General features: G+C 50.1%; 1 protein-coding gene across 8 annotated transcripts in view; it reads left to right on the plus strand.

Moving 5' to 3' along the window:
* JARID2 (jumonji and AT-rich interaction domain containing 2) overlaps positions 1-15,289 on the plus strand; it is a 256,819-nt gene that overhangs the window by 174,030 nt on the left and 67,500 nt on the right. Inside the window, exon 1 of one of the 8 annotated variants that reach the window (XM_059399487.1) lies at positions 14,545-14,659. The exons of the other annotated variants lie outside the window; for them this stretch is intronic. Within the exon in view, the coding sequence (XP_059255470.1) occupies positions 14,640-14,659 (20 nt within the window). The 5' untranslated portion in view covers positions 14,545-14,639. Of the gene's footprint in view, positions 1-14,544; positions 14,660-15,289 lie in introns of those variants that run through there. 8 annotated transcript variants of the gene reach the window in all.

Consider the following 15,289-nt stretch of genomic DNA (forward strand, 5'->3'; position numbering starts at 1 on the left):
GTACAGTATTAGCTCTAGTCTCCATGCTGTGCATTCTACCCCCAGAACTTACTCATCACCTGCAAGTTTATACCATGTCCACACTCCCTCTCTCACTCATACCCCCATACATGCATGTGTACGTGCACACAACACACGCACACACACCACTTGTTTCTAGAACTTAGGTTTTCTAAGATCTCCACGTATAAGTATAGTGAGGTCACTCTTTCTCTGTGACTTACATAATGCCCTCAAGGATTATCCACATCCCACATGATGCGCCAGGATTTCTTTCCTTTTTATGGCTGAATAATACTCCATTTTGTATTCTGTGTACCATGTTTTCTTGATGCATACCCCCCCCCCCCCCCCCAATGGCCTCAGAGCTTATTTCCATGGCTCGGGTCTCGTTGTAGGTAATGCTGTGGTGAACCCAGGATTGCACGTGTGCATTTGCGAGAGGGTTTCCATTTCCTCCTGCTATCTGGCTGAGCTGGAATTGCTCTGTGGTCCTGTAGTTCTCATTTTAATTTTTTGAGGAAGCTCACCAGTCTGTGTTTCCACCGCCAGTGCGCAGGGTTCTTATCTCCATGGCCTGGCCTGCACTTAGCTCTTCTTCTCCAAGTCGGTCTTTTGTCTGGTGTTGATATTCTGTTTTCACATTTACTTGAAATGAATTCAGAAGATGAGAGAGCCAGACTCTGGAGATGAGTCCTCCCCTGATATGTGGTGTTTTGTTCCTCAGGCCTGGCTTTTTAGGGTTGGGGGTCTCTGGAGTTCTAGGTGGACCTGTCTGGCCCAGCAGCTCCAGGCCCCCTGGGAGCCACACCCGTCTTCTCCAGCCCCGTGGTTTTATGATTTTATTGTTGAGCTAATCAGCATGGAAGCCCAGGGGTGTGAGATTGTCTTTGTTGTTTGCTTGAGAAGAGGAGGCCAGGAATGAATAAATTGTACTTTTCTTCCTGGAAAGTTCTTTTGTGGCAAGTGATTGCATTTCCAAACCTATCTCAGAGGGAAGCTGTTGCAGGGGCTGGCGGGAGTGGCAAAGTGCGGGGGCCCAGCCGACTCCCTGCTGGAGCGCAGGCCATGTTTTATATTGTCCTGCTGTGGGTTGACGAGCCCGCACTTCCCAAAACGGTAGCCTTCGTGCTCAGACCCAGAAGACAGCGTTTGCCTCCTTTGTGTGTCTGTTCGGTGCTCCAGCACACCGCGGCATCTCCCTCTGCCTCCGCGCCCCTTTCAGATGCACGCACGCTTGTGCTCACACTGCGTGGCGGGTGGTGTCCTCCGTGGGCCCCTTACTTACCGGGCTTGTCCTTTTCCTCTCCTTTCTCCAAGAAGAAACCAGACACACAGGACGGGGATAATCTGAGCTCATTTACTGTTTCACTGCGTGTCCGTTTGGCCACCGAGTCCAGTTTTGTTTTGCGATCCCTTGTCGAGTTTGTTGCGGTCTCTGTAATCCTGGAACTGAGAGACCATGGCAGCCGAGAGCAAGGACGTCTGACTTGACCGGTGGCATCAGCAGCCTCTGTCATGCCCTGTGTGTTTGCAGTCCTGATTTGTGTCACGGTTTCTGTTTTTAAAATGGTAAGCCAAAAAAGAAATTAGTTACTTAAAAACAAAACCAAACCCTGTGAAGTTAGGCTACCGTACCCCACAACTCCGTCAAAGTGTCCACTTTGGAAAGTACTAGGTGACCTCTGGGATGCCAGGAGCTGTGTAAAATATGCCAAACAGAGGTAACCTTGGACGGGAATGGTTGAAAGAATAAGCTGAGAAAATGCATGCCTGCTCTCTCGTGAACCAGTTTGGGCCAGGGTCCTGGACCCTTTCTGGGTGGGGGCTACTACTGCTCTCCGAGGGGACTTTGGTTGGGTGGGGGTCAGGCGGCAGAGGAGGGGCAGGAAGCCGTAAGTGTCCAGCTGGAACTGTGCTCCGACCAGGCCTGGTGACAAGTTGCTGGAGGTGGAGGCCCGGCCACCCTTCCCAGGACAGATGGATGGCCAGGAGCGTGGTGTCTGGCGGCGTATTGACACAGTTGGAGAAGGATGGGTCTGCGATCAAAGGGAGACCGTTAGGGCCTGTTCCGGCTGGTGGAATTGAGGAGACTCCTAACGGGAGTGGTTCTGCACCCGCTGGCCCTCCCTGGCTGCACCCACGTCTCTACGAGCCCCCTTCTGATTGGCCCAGTTTGCTGGCGGATCATTCTGCTGAGCCAGCTGAACTCAGCTTCTGCCTCTTGGGGTTCATCCGCGGATTGCGGGGTCCAGGAGGATGTCGCGGACTCCCAGGGTTCCGAGCCTGTACCATTGTTTCTGAACATCTGGGGAGTTGTGACCGTTTCCCCCCACTCTCCCAACCCCTCCTGCGTGCTGCGGCCCCTGCCTGCCCCCTCCCTTCCTGACCGAGCCCCTTGGGCTCTCCCCTTTCCCTTCTCAAGGAACTTGCCTTGTGGGGGAGGAGCAGCATCGCCTGCAAAGAACCCTGAAGACAGTCCCTTTGACAGAGAGCCTCGCCCACTCAGCGGAGCTAGGTAGCTTGTTCTGGCTTTGGTGGGGCGGTGGACTGTGGGGAGCACCCCGGGGGCCATGGGCAAGCATGGGCTTATAGGGACCCATCACAGTCGTTCATTACTCTTAGTGGGGAAGCTGGGTTTGAAGTGGGTTGAAAAAAAAACAAGATTTTGGAGGTGGGTCACTTTTATTTAATCATCTGGCTCATGAATGTTGAGAACGTCCCTTGTTGAAGGACCTTTGTTTCAGTTGTGGGGTCGCTGCCCATCTCCCCCATGCATCTGCCCTCCCCCGTTGCTTTCACGTTCTATTAGGATCGCTTAGAGCTTTGGGATTCTCACCCAGTTCTTCTGTTCTTTGCTCTTGGTCGTCCTGCCCTCTCTTTGGTCCTGCCCTTCCGGGAACATGAGTGGAACCAGGCAGTACTGAAGCAGAGCACCAGGTCCGTGGCCATGGCCCTCTTTGTGGGAAGGACGCGGATCTCATGGCTTGATCACTTCCCGTTTGTAGACCAGGAGAACAGGCTCCATGCAGCCCTGGGGATTCACGAAGGGCTTAACTGAACAGGAAGTCTTTCAGCCCTTTGGGGCTACTGAAGTGGTCCATGCGGCTGGGGTGTTTATCTTGAGTCTTCTCTAACAGATTAGACTTCCGTTTGTTTCCTGGAGCTAAGTGGGGGTCGGAAATTGTCAGGGAGTCCGAGCTGCGCAGAGCGAAGAGCTGCACAGAGGGAAGCTGACTAGTCTGTGGGCTACAGCATGGCGGGTTGGGGGGGTGGGGTTGTTTGGATTTCTGCACACTCCTGGTCCCTCTGCCAGGAGTTTCTCCTGCAGGCTTTGCTCAGATCCTGTGAAAGTCCACCGAGCTATTTCTGTAGTATCCTGGCAGAGACAAATATGAGATCTCGGAAAAGGAGCGATAAGTCACTCATCTTAGTAACAGCAGGGGTTTGTTGGTTAAATGGCTGGAAGAGAGATAAACATATTCGACAAGCTCCCCCGTGGTCAGAATGACATTCCTCTCTTGGAGAAGCTTCTATTTTGTGCTGTAAATGAGGTCTAGCCTGAGGACCTCCTCACCAGACCCTCCGGAGGATTCATTTCAGGCACCCACAGTTACGGTGGGCGGGTACGTGCCACAGATGTTCACTGTCTGCTGTCAATGGCTTCTGTGCACAGAGGTGGACTCTCTCCACGTGGTGTGTTCAGGTGAAGGCCCCGGGGTTCACACCTGCTCTGCCAGGTGGCTGGTGGGAGTGACTGGGAGGACTTTCATGCTGGAGAGCGGGACCTTACCTGAGGTCATGGACGGCTTTTGAGATCAAATGTCACAAGTTGTTGTTCGTAAGATGTGACGCGTGCGCCTCTCCTTCCCTCATTCCTCTTTACTGTTCTGGTTGAAGAGGTCACAGGGTTTGGTTCGAGTCTGCAGATGGCACTTGGAAAGATGTTTCTGCTTCCCAGCCTGACAAATGGTGACGCTGTGCAGCCTGGATTATGGGTGGACGCTCAGCATTGCGTGGGGGATATTCTAGGCATTGTTAGGAGGGTGGTTTTCCCGATTTAACTGCCTTTGACTCCCTTTTGCCGTGTGTGTGTGTGTGTGTGTGTGTGTGTGTGTAATTTTTGAAAATCCCGGTATAGTTAACGTATAGTACGTACTAGTTTCAGGTGTACCACGTGGTGATTCAGCACTTGCTGCATCACAACAGAGGATCCTTAATCCTCATTCCCTGTTACGCCCATTCCCCCACCTCAGTAACCACGAGTTTGTTCTCTGTGGTTAAGAGTCTGTTGCCTGGGTGCCCAGGAGGCTTAGTTGGTTGAGTGGGTGGTTAGCTCTTGATTTGGGCTCAGGTAGTGACACCAGGCTTGGGCTCTGTGCCCCGTGGGGCGTCTGCTTGAGATTCTCTCTGCCTCTCTTGGCCCTGCTGCACAGGCTGTTTCTCTCTCTTTCAAATAAATCTTTAATAAAAAAAGAGTGTTCCTTGGTTTGCCTCTTTTTTCCCTTTTACTTAAATTCCACATGTGCATGAAGTCATATGGTCTTTTGTCTTTCTCTGATTGACTTCCCTTAGCATTATGCTTTCTAGCTCCATCCATGATGCTGCAAATGGCAAGATTTCATTCGTTCTTAGAGCTGAATAATAATCCAGTTTATGTATACACCAGATCTTCTTGATGCATCTGTTGACCATCTTTTGCCTTCTTTGGATTGACATAGTTTCCTTGTTTTTCATGTAAATTCCCGTACCACTGACACGTCTCCTAGATTCATCATGGCAGCTGGCGGAAGCGCCACGAAGCCTAAGAGGAGGGGCTGCGTCTGGGATGCCGTCTGCGTCTGGATTGAGCCCCCGTTTCCTGGTGCAAGAATTTAGTGCCATTAATCCAGGATTACAAAGTACAAATAATAAGAAAGAGGGTACTTACTTGCCGTTTATATTCATTAGCCATTAGCAGATTCGTTAATTATGATCGTGGTTCCTCATCTTTAGGCAATTGTCGTAAGAGCCTAGACCTCTTTCATGAATGTTCAAGAAAATGCTCTTTTTCTTTTGTTCTCAAATAAATAAAACCTTTAAGAAATGGAGGGGAGGGGCACCTGGGTGGCTCAGGTCAGTTAAGCATCTGCCTTTAGCTCAGGTCATGATCCCAGGGTCCTGGGATCAAGTCCCCCATCGGGTTCCCTACTCAGTGGGGACCCTGCTTCTTCTGCCTGCCCCTCTGACAAAGCTTTAAATGTTCAAGAAGAGAGAATGTGTGAGGCGTAGTGAATCCTTTTATTACAGAGCAGGCTTCACTCAACATTTCAGGCGGGGAGAGCTTCAGTAACACCCCACACAGGGGTTGTGCAGGATTGTGTTTCGGCCTACTACATGAATTTCTGTCAGAGCCCGAAGAGGACTATTTTGGGCTCTGTCGTGAAGGAAACACTCAGACCGTGGTACATTACTTCAGTTTTGCTATATCTTTTCTTGGTGGTAAGAATCGCTTTGGGGGGAGGCATGTGTTTCTGAAGCCAGTCCTGCAGATTTTAGCCCTGGCGTACCTTTAGGATCTAGACAAGTGTTCATCCTGTTGCTTTCCTTACCCAGTGGCTGGTTTCTTAGCCAGCATCGTTAGTGTGGGTCTTAAAATTTGGTGAATGCCAGGGCTTATCCTAAATCCACCCAAATCAGAAGCCCTTCTCTGCCGTGGTGATCCCAGCAGGGGCATCTGAGGACTCTCTGTTGCCATCTCTTGGTGCTTGTCGGCTACTTCATGGGATTTCCAGTGGGCGAAGAAGTGGTGCAGGGTCCCTTTTCTATTTTTCCCCCTGTGCAGTAAGGCAGGTCTCAGTTAGCTGACGTAACTACCTGAGAAGCCGAGGAACGTGGGAAGCCGAAGCATCTTCTGGATCGTTCTGGGACTAGTTCTGAGCATTGCCTTTGTGCTCTGGTGTGTCATGTGCTGGCGGAGTCAAGAAGTCTCCCTCACCACACGACCCCATCGTGAGTGTTACTGGTGGGGAGTTCCTACAGGATTGACTGTGGTTGTACCCTTCAAAGGTTCCCACCGGGTGTTGTTTTTTAATGAATGAGTCGTGAAGCATTCTAAGAGGTCATTTTTTCATAGAATTTTCCTTATTTCCATGAAGGAAGAGAGGAAGTAAGACCGGATTCTTCCCTCACCGGGTGATGCACTCACTGTCCCTCCTGCAACCATCTCCTTCACCAGGATTCAGGGAGATTTTCTGGCCATTTGCAACTGGGTGTTGAGTAACCTCACATTGAGAAGATGCATGGGTTTTTGTTGAAATGTTTTAAAAACAAAATTGGCAGTGCTACTTTCAGACAGAGTGGAAAGGCAGATTAACATTTTAACTGGCTCCTTGAGTCTTTTAAAACTGAATGGACTTAGATAATTTGTTTGCACCTTGTAACTACAATATGTATCAGGAATTTCTTTGCCCAGGTCCTGGCTGGATTCCTAACTTCCATGTGGTATCCCAGGACTCTGAACCTTTTTGCTTCTGCTGTAAGATAAGATTTTTGCTCAGGATTGCTGTGAAACTTGTCTCCATAGAGAAAGAGCATTTGCAGCTCTTGGATCCTGGGGTTGGGGTTGAGGTTGGGTCCCTGATAAAAAGAAGGTTCTGGTGCCTGGCCTGGCAAAAGGTAGGCAGTTTTCCATAAGTGGTAAACCATAACACGTGGGACGTTTGTGACTGACAGAACAAAAGGGCTTTGTTGCCGCTTTAATTGTTGATTAATGATGATCCCTCTCAAATTTGACATGGTTGCTTTCTAGCGCACAAAAGAAGTCAGTGTCAAATATTTCCTTGATCACGACAGAGTCATGATTTCCAGGCTGTCCTTGGTTCTTTGACATTTCAGGGTGCCGTGGAAGATTTTTTTTTTTTTAAGCATAATTGCATAATTTCTAATTAATTGAATCAGAAGCTTCACTGCATGTTACTCTGTATACTGTTTGTGGGGGCTCTCCCCGCCCGCCTGACATTTATGTGCCTGAGTACTCTTTTTCTCAGGAAGCTGCTGTTCTGCATTGGCTTACTGGTAGTTAGTGCTGTTACTAAATTTTGATACTATTCTTTCTGTTCCCTAGTCCTTTCCCCTGAGCAAACACAAAGGCTCACTTTTTTCTTTTCTTTTCTTTTTCTTTTTTTTTTTAAAGTAGGGTCCATGCCCAGCATGGATCCCAGCGCAGGGCTTGGAAATCAAGACCTAAATGAGTCCAGGGTTGGACACGTCACCCGACTAAGCTACTCAGGCGCCCCCACACTTTCCTTCCTTCTCTCTGCTTTCCAGTGCCTGCATTCTGAGGGAGTGTGGTACTTGGGAGCAATTGTATGACACTTGGGTTTACGGGCTTGCCTTCTCCTTGGGCACCCGGTGTTGTGATGAGTAGAGCGGATGAATGTGCGCGTATTTGCATCACGTTGGTATTCCTCAGGGTGTTTTTGGGTTCTGAAGGAAGTTGGGGTGTCACCCTACATGAGGGATTTTATTTATGATTGGAAAGGTGAAATCTTTTTTTTTTTTTTTTAAAGATTTTATTATTTATTTGACAGACGGAGATCACAAGTAGGCAGAGGCAGAGAGAGGAGGAAGCAGGCTCCCTGCTGAGCAGAGATTCCCGATGCGGGGCTCTATCCCAGAACCCTGGGATCATGACCTGAGCTGAAGGCAGAGGCTTTAACCCACTGAGCCACTCAGGCGCCCCGGAAAGGTGAAATCTTAAGCAGGTGTAGGATTATCTAACAGAATTGTGGAATGGTTTCTGGAATTGTACCATATAAAAAATGTATATATATTTTAACTTTCCTGCTCCCGCCTTCTGAAGTGCTAGGCAGGCAGTTTATCTCAGAATCGAGATGTTATCCCCTAATGAGCTGTAGTTAGAAACTCAGTGCTCCGAGTGGAGCCCTGCGGGCGTCGGGGAGATTGAGAGAACGTTCTGACTTCCCACTGGGCACGGGCAGAAAGTTGGGTATTTCTCATGTGGAGCTGTGAAGTCGCAGCCCCAAGGGGAATTTATTAAAGGAATTGCTGTGTTCAAGTTTTATAGATGAGGTCCAATGAGAGGGAGCTCGAAGGGGCTTCCATATTCTCCTTTCCACAGTGTGCCGCTGCGCCCCGCTCCCCCCGGCTTTAATGAAGGACTAGGAGGCCGGCCTGCCCTAGAGGGCGTCTCAGCAGAACGAGAGCCGGGGTTCTCAAACCCCCGTGCTTTCCTTTCTAACCCTCTGACCGAGCCAGACTTGGTGCACATTCCTTCTCAGGAAGGGGACCTCGACTCTGAATCGCTGCCTGTGTAACGTCACGGAGACAAATGCTGTAGGTATTTCCCGTCCTGTGGTTTTGAGCATCTCCGTCCTCTTGCATTAGTCGAGGAGTTAAAGCAAGGAACGAGGCCTGTGAAAACCAGTATGGTAGGAGCTCCAGAAACCCCATAAGGCGAGCATTCTCTGCAGTGTGCCTCTCCTCCCAGAGCCCGCTGACCTCCCTTTCCGGTCCCGAGCCGTCCTCACACCCTGGGGAAGCAAACGCTGCTGGGCAGCTTGGAGCAGGGTGGGAGGCAGGCGTAGAAGGGGGTATTTTTTTGGCAAGGCTTCTCTTTCCAGTTGCGGGGGATGAGTCCGTCTGTGCTGGCCTCCTGGTTCACTTGAGGATGTGTTTATTTTCTCTCTCCTCTCCAGGATGTTTACAGCCATCCTGTGTGGTTTGCCCACAACTGCACTTGCATTTGAATTTGGTGGGCAGCTTGCCCTGGGCAGGGGCTCTTCCCCCCGCTCAACCCCCCACATTCCCTGTCACGCACACGCGCACACACATACACCCCTGATCTCTTTGAGTTGCTGCCAGGTTTGTAGTGTGTGTGTGTGTCTGGGGTAGAATAGAGTGGGTAATTATTTTGGGGATGGAAACACAGGAAATTTTTTTTTTTTTAATAGGCCTTTCAGCGAGTTGGCAAAGCGTCAGGCCCCACTCCCACCCCAGCACAAAGAGCACAGCCCTGTCGGTCATTTTGCGTTTGCCAGACACAATGTGTCTTTTTTTTTTTTTTTTTTTTTTTGAATGAACAGACCCTCCCCTCCCACCCATTCCTTGCTCTTTGTTTAGAATTGAGATGTAATCTAAGTAATTGGATTTTGCCAGCTTATGGTTTTCATATTGGAAAATTGAGTTAATAAAACGGTGTTTTGGCTGACACGCCCCTCCACAAGGGGCCAGCTGGGCATTTCTTTAAATCGCTCCTGCCTTCTCCAGCCGAGTCCTGCCCACACACTGTGTCCTCCTTGGGTTGGTAAACGATCAGAAATTCTGGACAGAAATGGAATGTAATTAACCTAGAAGTTGCTGTTGCTGTCGCCCTGTATTTAGGGCTGTCCTAGAGATGGAACACGCAGATAGCACTAAGCTGGTTAACTCCGTCCTGTAGATAAGGCCGGGGAACCGGGACTGTCACCGCTGCCCCCTCGTGAGCCTCCTGAGCCTCCGAGGGCTCTGCCTGCACCATCCTTCGGCAGGAGGAGCCCCAGGAAGGCTTCTAACAAAGCAGAAAATATTTTGCATGAAACTTAGTTGGCTCGTCAGTGGCATTTCTTTGTAGGTGGTGTGTTGCTGCTTGTTAACCTTCTGAAGAGTGCCAATGTTTCTCTTGATCTGTTAATTCCCATAAAGTTACTTCAACTTTTTTTTTTTTAACCTAAATATGAAATACACTTGATTTATTTGGGTAAAATTTTAAGTAATCAAGCAAAACATTCTTTTGGCTGTTGGCCATGCCAATTGAACCCCAAATGAGAGAAGTTTCGGGAGAAAAATAATGCCAGCTTTTGTGTGTAGCTCAGGGAGTTGTTGAAGGGAGGAGGGGGGAGGATGGAGGCCCCCACCGGAGCTCAGGCAGTGTGATCCCGCAGTACGCACGGCCTCCGTGTGCCTGTCCCACAGGCATGGGGCTGCGGCCGGACCCTCATCCTTGGTCCGGTGGATGCTGGCCCACGGACAGTTTGACGCATGGTCCCACAGGGACATCGCACCTTGTGGTGGGATTGCCTCTTGTGCAGCACGGTGGTCGAGGTCCAGAACCAGACCTCACTTGGCTTCTTTTGGACGCCGCTGATGGTGAGCACATGGCAGGATTAACTAAGTGATGACCGTGGAAATGGCACAAATGGTGACCATGTGGGCAGATGCCTTGTGGATTCCTGTGAAATAGATCCGTAATGACACCGAATCCCGGCTGACCTTTGGGTAGACTTACAGAAGGATGGCTGGTCATTTTCCCTGGGGCAGAAGCACACAGCTCTTCCTTTCCCCTTCCGTTTGGGTCTTGTTGAGGTCCACCCATCTCTCTCTGGCCCCTCTGGATAGCATTCATTGTGCCCCTCTGCTCCAAACACGTGGGTGTAACTGTGTGATTCCTCAGGATGGATGGTACAGCAGCTCAGGGTTCCTGCTGTGCCCTCCCTTCATGATGGAGGGTGTGTCTTGGAGGGCGTATCTTCTGTACCTGGTGACACCCGTTTGCAGGGGACACAGCAGTAGTGTCCTCTGCAGACCCTCCTTTGCCCTCAGAGGGCAGGGGGTGGAATTGGGCTTGAGGGGTTGGTCATGGGCAGTGTACTCACATTAGGATGGTTTGGTCCTTCCCTCCACATTGAAGACTTGTGAGCAGAGACGGTGAAAAGGTGACCTCCTTAAAAAGGAACAGGTCTGGAGTGTTCTTGTCATTGGATGACAGGAAACCAGCCATGGCAAAGTGAAGGGGAAGAGCGTTCCAGATGGAGAGAGCAGTCTCAAGTACGCATGATCTTTTGGGATATTTGCCTCTCTGTCTTAGGGTATGTATCTATCTCTCCATAGAATGACACTCAGAGATCAGATTAGTGGGTTGACGTTCCTCTCAGCACATTTTCTTTCCTCCTTTTTGGAACACTTGAGCTTAAATGGGATTCACCCCAGCAGGGTCGAGGTTTTGTTTTTGTTTTTGTCTCATGAGTGAATTGACGTGGGGCTCCCGGACCCAGGAGCTTCTAGAGAAAAGGCACTCCAGATGGCCTTGTCAGTGATGAGGCTGGCCCCACCCCCCACCCCCACTTGGACAGAGCATGATGGGACCAAGAAAACTCCGACCCAAGCACCAAGCATTTACCTTTTGGTCTTGCGTGTTGCCCTGCACCCAAGCTGCATATGGCCCCAGACAGGTCTCCCCCCATTCGGTTGATGGGTGTAGTGAGGATGATCTTGGCAAGATCCTTCCAAAATAATCTAAAGACTTTAGCTTTTAACATTTGTCTCAAACGCCAAACAAGTAGCAGGCTTGTATCTCTATTCTTTGAGCTTGCTGTTTGAATTTTTTAGTCCTTTACTTGGTGGACACCTACACATTCACACTGTGGACGGGCAGTGGTGTCGTGGTTTGACCCCGGACCACCTCTCCTCCCTCACCCCCACCCCAACCCTTGATCTTAATACACAGTAAATAAAATGGAAGCCTCTGTGTATTTATTCTTCTGTAAATCCATTTATTCATGTCTTCCTCTGCTGGTTTCAATCGGTTTGATCTGTTTAACTTGGCTCGCTGGAGAGTTTGCTTTAACTGGGTTTTCTTGACCTAAGGATGTACCTAGGTTTCTAGAAGGAAGCCTTCTGTAAGGGGAAACGCCTTCCTTGATCAGTTAATAAAACAAACAAGGGACTGCATCATGGTTTCGTCGACCCGTCTGGTTTGGGTGAGGAACACCCACGCCTTCTGTGCTTTCCGAATGCTGGCGTTGCTGTGGGTTCCCAGCGGGCAGTGGATGGCCATTTGGCCAACCCTGAAGGCCCCACATAGTGTTTTCCACTTGACCCCGGGGCCCCATATTCTGTCCACACCCTCTCGATGATTGGGAACAGTCTTTGTCCAAACAGTGTTGGCCTTTTTAGACATCTTCAGGCTGAGGAATGGAAAGGACCGTGCACGTGGTTGTGGGTAGCGTGTCAGCCGCTGGAAGGGGGGGGGGGTGAAGTAAATGCCCCCGGCGGTGGGTATACCTGCTGGCTGCTTCGGTGGGTGGCCTGTGGCCTGTGGCCTGTGGCCTTCGGTGGGTGGCCTGTGTGGCCTGTGCCTCTGCTCCACAGAGATCCTTTCTCCCCGGCCTCTCCAGGTGGAGACACTCTGTATGTGCTTCATGTCTGGGAACCTGCCACCTCCCCCTTCTTTACTGACTGAAAGTAACATGCACTTATTTCCTCGTATCTGGCATTCTAGAATAAATTGCCTCAAACGTGCCCTGCACAGTGGAGCGGGCCGAGCGTGCTTACCCCCGTGGGTGTGGCCTCCACGCCGGGTCATCCAGACTCTCCTGTTGTGTGGGACCAGCAGGGCCCCGCCAGTACCTCTATAATCCTCCCAGGACTCTGCAGGATGAGAAGCCAAACCACAGACCACAGTCTTTGGATACTGGTTTGTCTTGCAGCTCAGTCCTTGCTTTCATCTGGGTCTTGCAAACACTTTATCACTTGGGAGCTTGGCTTATTCTTTTAAGGGGTAATTTGTTTGCCTGCCATTTTTAAAATCTGTTAACGGCTTTATTTTTCATGCTCTCACCGAGCAAGTAAGTCATCAGGCAAAAAATGCCTTTTATTCGAACAGGGGTGGGAGCAGTTTATCCCCTGGGTCCCAGATTTGTGGAATATTTTCCCGCCTCGTGCGTGTGTGCGTGTCGGACTTCCATGCGGGCTCATGACGGGGGGCGTTTGTTGTTGCTGACTTTTTAAAAAGCCGTGAGCGGCAGCCCACACGTTGCAGGCAGTACTTCTGTCCGGTTTCTTTAATGCTCAGAGTGAGAATTGGGTCCGATTAGTCGGGAGATGGGCGTGTTCCTGTTGCCAGTTTAAAAGGATAAACTTGTCAGGTGGAATCCGAGGGCGAGGGGGCTTCTACTTTTCACAGGGAGGGGACTGTTGCTGGAGGGGCGGGGCAGTTCTGTGGGGTCTGTCCCCCCGGATGGTGGCCTTCTGTTGTGGGGTTCTGGCTGGTGGGGATGCGGTAGTTGCCTCCTGCCTGCCCCTTCCTCCGGACGCCCTTGCTGCCTGCACCGGGGAGTTGAACGCAGAACTTGAGAAGGAGCAGCTAGAAAGGTCCAGTCACTCTGTCAAACTGTATGATGTCTGAGAGTCTAATAATAAGTTTGAGCTTAGCTTGCCCCCTCTTTTTTCATACCCCCCCCCCTGCCGTTTAGTCCTATTATAAAAATACCTGTTTGCAACTGATAGGAAGTGCAGAGGGAGAAACATAACCAAACTCACCAACTCAACCAGACTCAACAGCCGTGATCCCTGCAGTCTGAGAAGCACCCTTGTGCTGTCTCCGTCTCCCCTCTGCCCTCCCTCCCCATCTCCGTCTGGTCCTTCAGCATCTCCCCCTAGAGGGCCCTCCTCTGGGCTCGGTGGCTTGTCCTCTGTCATGTGTGTGGGGTATGCGGGGCAGTCCGTTGGTTACAAAACTCTTTTGTTCTCCATAACAGGGGGACAGTGGTGTTGCCCCATTCTCTTACCCTTTTAATATCTGGGAGTTTCCCTTAAAGTTGTTGAATTCTTTGCTGATAGCTTGCGAATGTGGCTGCTTCACTGTGGCTCGTCCTGGGTTCGCAGGAGCTTGTGATTAGCCGTGATGTTTGTGGGTGTCAAGGACCGCAGGCTGCCCGGTAGATCAGGAGTGGGGGTGTTGTCTCCCTTTTGAGCAAACGTTAGTTGGTACTGGGCTTGTCATCTGTACGGTGGTGTTTCTTGTAGGGTTGGGAAGGGAGGCAAGAGTAGAGACTGGTCAGGACAAGGGGAGGTGAAAGCTTTTTGTAGTTTCTTAGTAGAAAATAGAGGGTGTGTTTGAGTGTGTGTGTGTGTGTGTGTGTGTGTGTGTGTGTGTGTGTTTTGCTGTACTAGTTTGTTAAATACCAGAATGTCGATTTAATACCTGGAGGTATTGAGTCCTCAACCATTTCAGGTACAACAGTTACTGTTTTATGTAATTCTGACAATAGTTAAACGAAGGTTTGTTTGTGTTTTACTAATCTCTGTGGTGTTCTTTTAACATTCATTACTCAAAGCTGTTTGGCAGGGGCCAAACACAGGGATTGATTCGGATTTGGATTCTGACACATCCCTGTGCCATGGGGCTGCCTGGTGGGTTCTTCTCTCTTGGTTTTTTTTCCCCTTTCCTGGCCCTCAAATCCTGTTTGTTGAGCGTCTTTATGAGCAGGGCTGGCCAGAAGGTCTAACCTGCGGGTTCTTGCCCTCAGAAATACCTGCCACTCCCCTTGTGAATCGATCTTTGCAGTGAAGAAAGAGCTGATCGAGGTCATCTGTGATAAATGTCAGGTTGGTTACTCATAAACTAAAAATGAAGTAGTATTCTTCCGTGGAAGCAGGGAAATTAATAACTGGCGGCTGCAGTGCTAGGTAGGAAGTAAAGAAGGCTTTCCAGGCCTCGTCAGGGTTCCTGATAGAAAGGACCAACTTCGTTGATGGACAGCAGAGAAGGAGAGAAGTGTTGTGATTTGTAGACACCGCAGTTCAACGAGGGGTCGGTTGTGTCAGGGAGGAAGCCCGACAGGGGAGATTCAGGGCCTGGTTTTGGAAGCCCTGACTGGATGAAGTTTGGATTTCAGCTGTAAGCAGAGGGTACCCAGAATTTGTATTTCGGGTGGACTAGAGAAATCGATTTTTCCTGCATGGTCAGCTTTCATTCATGTAACGAATTTGTGTGGCTGGATTGGGGTCAGAAGAGATTGGAGGTGGGGAGGCTGCTTCCTCGGGGGGCTGCAGACAGGGTCAGTGGTGTGCAGGCGGTTGGGGGCAGGAGCCTGGTGTAAGGGCACGAATGAAGGGAATCGTGTGTGTTGGTGACAGGACCCTGTTGAAGCAGACGCTGCTGGATACTTGTGGCAGGGTGGTTTGAGTGTTTGTCATAACTCCGGACTTAATTTAAAACTAAAAAAGCCATTCATTAATCCCCTGTCCTCAAAGGCCACATGTGGTGTTGGAAATGCCTGGCCCACACGTGGCTCGTGCAGGCACACTCAGAGCGCCCATTTTATATCCGTGTGTAAAACATAGCCTTTTAACCAAATTTATGGTCCTCTGCAGCAGGCCTGGGGTTCATGAGAGTGTGAGAGATAGAGAACCTTAATTAGAAGGAGTTTGCTTGAATCAGGGTCTTTTTTTTTTTTTTTTTCCCCCTGCCTCTCGTGTCCTGACTTAATGGCCACACGTAGATCTATACCCTCCGATCTCTGCCTAA

This window comes from Mustela nigripes, chromosome 5 (genome assembly GCF_022355385.1).
Source record: "Mustela nigripes isolate SB6536 chromosome 5, MUSNIG.SB6536, whole genome shotgun sequence".
NCBI lineage: Eukaryota > Metazoa > Chordata > Mammalia > Carnivora > Mustelidae > Mustela > Mustela nigripes.